Source organism: Mus pahari, chromosome 2, assembly GCF_900095145.1.
Source record: "Mus pahari chromosome 2, PAHARI_EIJ_v1.1, whole genome shotgun sequence".
In the NCBI taxonomy this organism is placed as follows: Eukaryota; Metazoa; Chordata; class Mammalia; order Rodentia; family Muridae; genus Mus; species Mus pahari.
The window spans coordinates 19,446,424-19,456,524 of NC_034591.1; the positions used below are offsets into that span (position 1 = coordinate 19,446,424).

At 45.9% G+C, this 10,101-nt stretch overlaps 1 protein-coding gene across 1 annotated transcript in view; it reads right to left on the reverse strand.

Annotated features, from left to right (window-relative positions):
• Positions 1–5,434, reverse strand: part of Rheb (Ras homolog, mTORC1 binding) — a 32,028-nt gene extending 26,594 nt beyond the window's left edge. The window contains exon 1 of the mRNA XM_021190503.1: positions 5,001–5,434. Coding sequence (XP_021046162.1) covers positions 5,001–5,052 — 52 coding nt within the window. The 5' untranslated portion in view covers positions 5,053–5,434. The remainder of the gene's footprint in view (positions 1–5,000) is intronic.
• Positions 5,435–10,101: the final 4,667 nt, after the last annotated feature.

The following is a 10,101-nucleotide window of genomic DNA, read 5'->3' on the forward strand; positions in this document are numbered from 1 at the left end:
GGATTTCTGAGTTCAAGGCCAGCCTGGTCTACAGAGTGAGTTCCAGGACAGCCAGGGCTACACAGAGAAACCCTGTCTCGAAAAAAAACAATAAGTCACCTGTTTTCAGGTAGGTTGTGGGGGTACACATCTTTAATCCCAACACTCAGGTGGATCTCTGTGCCAGGGCTACAAAGACAAATCCCCCCCCCCTCTTTTTTGCCTCATACTGGAATGAAATTAGCAACAGATGAAAATTCACTGCTTAAAAAACAATCAATTATTAAAAGATTCTTTCCTGGAGGGCTAAAGAAATGGCTCAGTGGTTGAGAACATTTGCTGCTCTTGCAGAGGACCCAGGTTCATTTCCAAGCAACTACACAGTAGTTTTTAATCACCTGTAACTACATACAGTTCCAGAGCAATGGCCCCATCTTGTCTTAAAGACTTGAATGTACCCATGCAAAACACTCATACACAAAGTAACCCAATCTAAATAATAAAAAGATTCTTTCAGATCTGAAAAGCATACTATCAAAGTCTAGGTTGCTTAAGGGCAGAAACTGGCAAATTAGTCTTAGTCCTACATACAAGAGGCTAAAAATGGGCACATTACTCTTGAAAAAACAAAACAAAACCCTCAAGTTAGAAGTTAGAAGACGCCTATGTCCCTACTGATGACACCACAGTGATGTCAGAGGGACTGTGGACTGGTGTGAAGACAAACAGATCGGTAAAGATCAGTGGAGGGGAAGTCTAAGCACATCTCATTTTGCTCTAAGGAATTCAATGAGGAAAGTTTTCTAACAGGCTGAGACAAGCTGTACCCTTCTCTCACAACACACATACTAACCTCAAGCAAGTCATAAACCTAAAAGGAAGAGCTGAATATAAAACATTCAGAAGCAGCAGCAAAGCTACACTGCTTCTCATTAGGCTGTGAGTGGATGTGACACCAAAAGTGAAAAGTGCAAAAGGGAAACAATTTAACTAGACCTCCAGCAAGGCCCTACCCTGAATCCTGAGCACCAAGCTAAGAAAAAGGGAAGCACAACTTAGCATAGCCGGAAGAAATTGTTTGTAAATCACATATATCCTTGAAGCCTATCAGGATGGCTAAAGCCAAGCAGACAGAGTTGGTGAAGACGGAGACAATTCCAAGCCTAATACACTGTTCTTAGGAATGTAAAGGGAGATGTAGAATGTCAAAACCAGAAATGCCCCATGTCCCAGCAATTCCATTCCTAGGGAACAACCAAGAGAAATGAAACAAAGGAATGTTTGTACAGGAATGTTTATAACACCATTATTTTTAACAGATAAGTAGAAACAACTCATTTATCTAAGAGGAAAATGTAGTATAAACTCACATTAATGAAATATTAATTCAGCCACAAACAGGAACAAGGTATGATGCCTTTACATGAAACATTCAGAGTAAGTAAACCAATAAAAACAGAGGGCAAATAGTGGTTGCCAGGGTCTAACTGCTATGAGCACAAGTTTCTTTTCAGTACGCATGGATAGATACACATGGACATCAAAATTGGGTCCCCAGAAACCATGTGGTGGAAGGAAAGAACCCATTTCCAAAAGCTGTCCCCTGACCTCCACATGCCTGGTGTACATTATCTTCTCTAGCAAATTCATAAAATAATAAATGTTCACTTCAGCAGCACATGTACTAAGATTGTAACCATACAGTGAAGCATTCCAAATTTTAAAGTTACAATAAGCTCTGTTTATTCTCTTTTATAGAACAATGAACAGGACTGATAAAGCGTCACAAAAATAACCACTACTGAACTACTCTGCTGATGTAGATACATAGCACACACTACTAAGCATACATTAATCTCATACACTAGTAGGGAAGTACATACTTAAACCACGATTTCTTTCTTTTCTTTTCCTTTTTTGGTTTTTGGAGACAGGGTTTCTCTGTATAGCCCTGGCTGTCCTGGAACTTACTCTGTAGACCAGGCTGGCCTCAAACTCAGAAATCTGCCTGCCTCTGCCTCGTAAGAGCTGAGATTAAAAGCATGCACCACCACTGCCTGGCTAAACCAAGACAAACAGACACACACACACACACACACACACACACAGCGGTACTAAACTTCTTTTGAGTGTGGTATAATCACATATGTACAGGTGTGTGTGTGAGCGCAAAGAGGTCAAAAAGAGATGTCAGGTTTTCTGTCACTCTCCACTTGATTCCCTTGAGACAGGGTCTCTCACTGAAACTGAAGATCTCCATTTTCTAGACAGGCAGGTGGCTAGTAAGCCCCAGTTCTCCGGTCTGTCCCCACCACCACACTGCCTTGTACGGCTTCACGTGGGTGCTGGGGACTGGAACTCAGGTCCTCACAGTTAAACAGAAAGCACCCTACTCACCGAGCTATCATCCTATCCCTCACCACATTTCTCAAACAAATTATGTTATAACTGAGTGGGTCAGAATTCAATGTGACTATGTTCTATGGGAACAATCAATCACATCAGGTATCAACCTTTCCCTAGGAAGAATCCAACAGCATCAGGTGTGAAGATATTCCAGAGACAAACAGATGCAAGCCAGTTTACTTTTTTGACAGTTTTGACTGGAGGAGTCCTCACTACTAAAGACTCCTCAGCTGTAGTAACAACAGTGCACCATGAGGAAATTGCTACATATGGCCACCACCAAAATTAACAAAAGGGACCTCCATACAAGCCAGACTGAATTACAGGTGACAGGTCCATAAACGCTTCCCTACTGCATGTATCAGGAAAATACTGCAGAAGGAAATTTTACTGGACCTTTTTAAACAACTTGAAAGCCTGATAATGGGGGGAAAAAATCACATTTCAGTTTTTGCTGAAGGCAAACTTAAAAGTCTATGGCATTATCAAGTAACAATGCTCAGCAGTCTAGTCAGAAAAGAGAACAGCATTTACTCAAGAAAACAGTATAAAAAGATATGGCTTTCAATCCCCACCCCACCACATCCAGAAACACTGAAATTTCTATAGTCCGCCAAACACATCTTTAAGTTCTGACAAGTGGTCAATTCCCAGAAGAGTGGCTTGGGCATGCTGAAAAGACCGACCTACTCATCTGCAAAAAGTCCAGAAACTAGAAAATATTTCCTTCCTATGAAAGCAAACTAAAGTTAAATGCAACATTAGGAGTAACGTAGTATCTTACTTTAGGCATTACACTTGAAAACAAGTATAGAGAAAACAGGCTGCAACACACTGGGGGCATTGGATACAGGGCTACAATCCTGTGTTCCTCCCCAGGCTAGCACCACACTTACAACCAGCAGCCTAGAGCAAATGTTTGTGAGGAGGATAGGAGTGGCCAGACACATCTATCCTGGCTCTAGTGGGGTTTTCCCAGGAAAACCAGTCTAGGCTATAACAGTGAGTCCAGGACTACCTGGGTTACATAAGACCTTGCCTAAAAAAATCAGGATGGTTTTCTATTGACAGAAGTTCTTAGCAAAGGAGACATAACACTACACTTAATTTAAACCCATTGCCATTTCAAAAAAATTACAAGAGAATAAAATCTAGACCTGTAGAATATTCTCTTGCATTGAAAACAGGTAGCCCTGATACTTGTGACTTATTTATGCCTTGCACATTCGAGATTACTATCTTCAATTAGTTAGCACGGTTTATTTATCTGATTAGAGGGCACTCAATCAACAGCCAAGTTACATCATGGTCTCATTCTCCAAATCTGAAAACAGTATGGTGATTCAGGCAACCAGCACCAGCTCCATCAAGAGTTCCACCTTGGTGCTCAGTGAATGGACTCACCGTAATTTTGTGCATGCTAACTCTAGGGTTGCGATTGTTAAAGCAGTCACCTACTCTTTCCTACTATGAACACCTCACTTAGCACTGCACCACGCACATGTTACCTTTCCACTCTAGGCACCCCGATCTCTCACACTGTCTCCGATTGTCCATTCCCTTCCTAAGGGTTTTTTCTCCAGCTCTTGAGGAGAGATGGTGAGCAGGCCCAAACTGATCTTGGTCAAAGAGCACAGACCCTGGCACCAGCCGTGGAAAGCAGGGTGAGAAAGCAGAATGAAACGCCTAGCAGGAGTCCGTCCAGTTGGGGAAGGCTTTCTACTGCCAGACTCTCCCCACTTGCTTCACCACTCCTCAGTGGTCCCCATCAAGCGCACATTTTCTGGAGACAGTTACATCTTTCAAACAGCACTAAAGATGAACATGATAGTCCCCTGTTCCGGTCGGTCAAAAACAATAAAGCCTCACCCTGCAGCGTGGTTAAGTTCAAATGTCACACGATGGACTGAATACTGTCTGGACACCGCGTTTCCTCCCCACCCCACCCAGGACCACCTCCTACTAGGAACAACTTGAAATTTATGTCAATCGCTTGGTGGGGTGGTGTTGGGAAAACAAAAGGGCTTTTGAATTACTTTAACAGCCTGGTTCCAAGTGCCTGGCCTTGTTTCTTCTCAAAGGGGAAAAGAAAATAGGACACATCAGAGACGTCTTTCTCCTCTTCCCTGTGCTGGCTGCCTGCTGCTACCTAGCTGGCCTGTGATGGGTCCAGTCTAGGTTTCTTGGAGGCGGAAAACTTGGTGGCCATACGTCTTGAAGTTTCCCCGTTTTCTTTAGAAGGCTTAACTTCGTTATAGATGGAAAGGTCACAAGGAGAGGCTTCCTTTGTTGAAATGCCCGGGGCTTGTGGGATTGGGGAAACGGGTGGGGACAGACCGTGCTTAGAGAAGGCGGGACAGGCTGCTCCCAGCCGCAGGACTCCAGTGGCCCGCAGCTCCTACGCCGAGGAGAGGATGCGGTCGCCTCGGCTTGCCGCCCCGCCACCTGTCCGCCGCGCCCGGGGACAGGGGAAGGCGCCGCCGCCTCCACTCAAAATGGAGGTTATGAAACGCGCGCCGCCCGCCCGCCCGCCCGCCACATGGCCGCGCCGCCAAACTTCGCAGGCGCGTCCGCGTCCTGGGGCTCAGCCCGGCATCGCCCGGGCCGCCACTCACCCACAGACCGGTAGCCCAGGATGGCGATCTTCCGGGACTTGGACTGAGGCATCTTGGTGGCCTGCTCAGCCCCGACCCAACCACATTAACCGCGGCGGCGGCGACTCCTCCGGCTCAGACTCTCGGCGGCGGGTGCGCCGGGGGAACGCGGCATACAGAGCACGGCGGCGGGCGCGGCTGCCTCTCTCGCTCGCTCGCTCGCTCCCTCAACCGCCCGGAACCGAACGCGCGGGCCCTCCCCCAACAACACACCCACGTGACCGCGCGCGTCCGCGTCCGCGCCGCCTCCCGGCCCGGAACGCGCGGGGGTGCGTCAGGGAAACGTTTTACTTTAAAGGGAAAAAGCGGAGACGCCCCAAGGCCCCCGGAAAAGTCACGACCGAAACTCGCTGCGTCATGACCCTCCCACCTACTTCCGCCGCTTTTTAATTACGACCATCCTGCCCGAGCTCTGACTGGACGGCTCCCAGACTGCCGCGCGATGACGCAATGGAAACTCCGTCTTCTATTGGGGATTGGGAGGGGTGGAGCCAAGGAGAGGTGCTGCTCAGCGGGGAGCTAAAAATAAATTCTGTCGGCTCTCCCTCGGCCGGGCGCCTGCGGGGTGTCTCGACCGGCGGGTGGGCGGGCGGGCGGGCGGGCAACTCCTCAGTGATTGGCTGATGTGGGTGCGGGGGCGGAACCAGAGGCGTGAAGCACCGGGATTGGTGAAGTGCCGAGCCGTTGGCCGACTTGCGCCTGCCGGCCCTTAAAAGGAGCGAGGCGCGTGGCCCCGGCTGACGGGCTGTAGGTTGGCTGACACCTCGCTTCGCACTCGTCCATATTTCAAATTACCGTCCTGCTATGTTAGCTTTCGTCTGGGCTTGACGTGGGTGGTGACTAAGCTTTATTCGTGGCTGCGGAACTGTGGGAAGAATGAAATCTGTGCGGCTCGCAAATGTCAGGAATGCCATTAAAAGCAGCGCGAGCTGACCAGTCCTGGTGCGGACTCAGGCAGCACGCCGGGCGACGCGCACCTCGCACAGAGGCGCGCGCGGGGGTCCTGCAGCCTCATCAGTGCGTCTTTTCATACTGAACACTCGATAGGTTATTTCTGGAGAAACAAGTCATCCATTGTCAAGAACGCCGAGGAAAAGGAGGAGGCTTCGCTGTCTGGTGTGGGCGGGCCATGCCTGAAAAGGGAAGGCTGTCATATTTTCTACAACAGTCGTACAGCCCTTGTTTCCAGAGAACTAGAGGACTTGAGATGTCCTCATACTGAAGAACAGGAAGGAAAGCTAGTCCCTAGGCCTAGTTCATGGAAGCCAAAGGTAAAAGCTAGGCCTGGAAATAAAGGTGCCAAGAGAGAGCAGCACACTTGTCCTTAATTTTTTGCCCTTCACAATAGACTTATTTTTATAGGGTCTCATGTTGTCCAGGCTGGCCTGGAATTCTTAGAGATCCACCTGTCTCTGCCTCCAAGGTGCTGGGATTAAGTGCTGCCCTGCTACCTTGATCTTTCAATTCTCCTTTCTTTGTCCAAATGCTAGTATTGCCGGCTTCCAAACCATGTTTATTAAGTGCTTGGGATTGGATCCAGGATGAACATTAGGCAAGTACTCAGAACTGAGCTATAACTGCCTTTCCCTTCGAACTATCTTAAGTATTTCAAAACAGACATAGGTAAATGTATATTCAGCAGATGCCCCAATCCACCTGTGTTCTTGAGCTCATAGCACTAAACTCTTTGGTAATGTAACATAGGGTTACCTTGCGGGGGGTGGGGGGGGTGTGGGGGGGGTTGTTCAGCAAGTTGTATCAGCCAGTAAAAGCACTTGCTACACAAGCCTCACAACCTGACTTTGATCTGTGTATACCAAAGTGGAAAAAGAACTGGTGGTTCTTTGACCTCTATCCGTTCTGTTTTATGCACACATCTGCACACTATTACTGCTGCTACTACTACTATACTACTACTAAATAGAACAGGATACAAACAACATGCTATGCATAATGAAGGTGTTGGGTGTCTTTGTATTGTGTTCTGATATCTACTCAAAAATATCCTCCTTTGAGTTCCCTCAGAAAGTTTAACAATATTGCTCTAGGCTAGGATTATTAGTAATCAGGGAAGTAGTTATAAAGTTCAAGAATTTTCTAGTTGCTGACTTAAACCTCTTAGATGTCAGATTCAAAAATTTAGAAGATTCTGTTATTCCAGTGTGGAATGAATTCACTTTCAACGATGGTTCAGGGGCCTGAAGAGATGTCTTAGTGGTTAAGAGCACATACTGCTCTTGCAGAGGACAGAATTTGGTTTCCAGCACCCACATAATGGCTGATATCCAGCTCTAACTCCCGTTCCAGGTGATATGAACCCACTTCCGGCCTCTGTGGGTACTACATGGCACATGGTACACAGACACATACATGCAGGGAAGATACATGGCTCAGATTATGTACGATAATACATATCAATAGTATGCACCCATAGAAATACCTAAATATTACCAGACAGGAGCATAAGAAGAAATGCTCTTTCTGTCGATTCCAAAGTGGTACAACCAGCTGAGAAAACTCCTTAACCTTTTTAAGTAGCTGGAAGAGTGGCTGTCTCCAATGAACATCGCAAGGTTCTGCTAGCACAGTCTCAATATGCTGCCTTTTTTTCTCCATGTTCTTTTACATTGTTCCTTTTCTATGTGCCCTAAAACTCTGAAGTCTTCCATTTAAGTCTCTAGATAGAGAACATAATTAGTTCGGTTAATGACCATTGTCCCTTGAGGAGCTTATGCTAAACATGTGACTCGAGCAGATAGGTCTTTGCTGGCATCCATTTCTGGGGTTTGTGGCTATTATTTAAAACAACAAGCCTTATATTGTAATATTTCTTATTGGCTTTTTGTGAACATTTGCAAAGTACCAGACTTATAGTTGTGATACCGGTTTGTTGGTTTGTTTGTTTGTTTGTTTGTTTATGTGTTGTGTGTGTGTGTGTGTGTACATAACATGGTATATTTAGAAGCTAGAGGACAACTTTTAGGAGTCTCTTTTTCTTTCCACCATCTGGGTCCTGAGAATCAAACTCAAGTCAACAGGCTTGGTGCAAGTTCTACTCCCTTGAGCCATCTCACCAGCCTACAATGTAGTTTTTTGACTTCCTGAGATACCTTTTGTTAGAAGACAAAACTCCTTGTTTACTAAAAAAAAAAAAAAAATTGTGAAATTATTTCTCATGGGAAATCTTGGCCTTAATTGAAGTAAGTGTCTAAGTGTCTAAGAGTTTTATTGTTTTGTTTTAAATATTCGATGAGAGAAGATTAACTAGATTCATCTTAATCTTGCAAAAGTCAAATCTGACTATCTTGTCTCTGAGGTGTCTGTCTTAGGGTTTCATTGCTGTGAAGGAACAACATGACCAAGGTAACTCTCATAAAGGACAACACTTAATTGGGGCTGACTTAGAATTTCAGAGGTTCAGTCCATTATCATCGTGGTGGGAAGCATGGCAGCATTCAAGCATACATGATGCTGATAAAGGAGCTGGGAATTCTACATCTTGATCCAATCTTCAGACAGCCAGGAGGAAGCTCTGGATCATACTAGGCCTAGCTTGAGCATACATATGTGACCTCAAAGCCCACCTCCACAGTGACACACTGCCTCTAACAGGGTTACATCCCCTCCAATAAGGCCACACGTCCTAATAGTGCCACTTCCCATGGGCCAAGCATATTCAAATCACCACAGTGTCCAAAATCAAACTTTAGATCTGGGGAAGCATTCCACTCCAGTCTATTATGTGGACAAGATGTTGAAGTCAGAGGACAGAAAGGGGCCTCCTCAACAGAAAAGTGGTCCTGTCTTTAGCATTTCAGGATGAGTGTCATCTTGGGGGAAACAAGTCCTTTACTTTCACTGGGAAGAAAATCTGGCCCTCTTTTACCAGTGGCTCAATCTTGAAACATGGAAGTTATGGGATGCTCCTAAAGAAGAGAAAGTGAAGGGGGCCAGTTCCAAATCCTCAGAGGAAGGCACACGTGCCAGAGAACACTGACTGACCCAGGAACCAGAAGGACAGGTATAGGCTGTGCAGTCACTGCTAACTATTCTCATTTCCTCATGGCTTGACCTGTGTCCCCCAAAAAAGGGCCTGTAAAAATTCAGTCCCTGCCAGAACACTCTTAGTAGGAAACAGGGCTACTGAAAACAGAATTCATTTAGATGAAGTTATACTATAGTGACTCCCAAGCCAGTATGAGATGTGACCTAAGAAGGGAGGAGACATAAGCATGAGGGAGGATGGCCAGCATGACAGAGACTAAAGTGCTCCTGGGATTGTGCAAAGCTGGAAGAGGGGAGGAAACTTACTTGCCCAGACCCTTCAGAGAGAATGTGGTTCTGCCAACCTCTGTACTTCACACTGTACTTCATACTTTGATCCTCTAGAATCCGGAGAATAAATTTCCATTGTTTTAAGCAACCTAGTTGACAATATTTTATCAGTGCAGTTACAGGGAACTACATCAACTTTCCTCAGATTGCGAGCAATCTAAGTTTGAATGTGATTTTCAGGGGCTGTAGGTAAAAATGTGCACAACCCATAGGCCTAAAGCTTCTAGCTTTCACCAACAAAAGGCTGCTGACCCACACAGAGCCAGGCTATGGAAGTTGTTGACTCAGTGAATGGCTAGATGACTGGAGCAGAAGGCACAGCTCATTCCTAAGAAATTAGGAATGTTCAGGAAAAGCCAGGAGGTGATTTCTTGCAGTAAATCAGGTGATGGCTTATGGTCCAGATCTTTCCAATGTGCCTTCGATGTAGAATTTAGTCACAGTTATTCATAAGCCATTGAAAAATATAATTAGCCCTTGAGGTGCACAGTCACTGCTGGCTCCAATCATATGAAGGGCTGGCATAGTACTGAATTTTATCTAAGCCATAAAGCTGCAAGGAACCTCTGAGGATGTGTACTGGATATCTTTGTGTCAACTTGACACAGCTGGAGTTATCACAGAGAAAGGAACTTCAGTTGGGGAAATGCCTCCATGAGATCCAGCTGTAAGGCATTTTCTCAATTAGTGATCAAGGGGGGAGGGCCCCTTGTGGGTGGTGCCATCT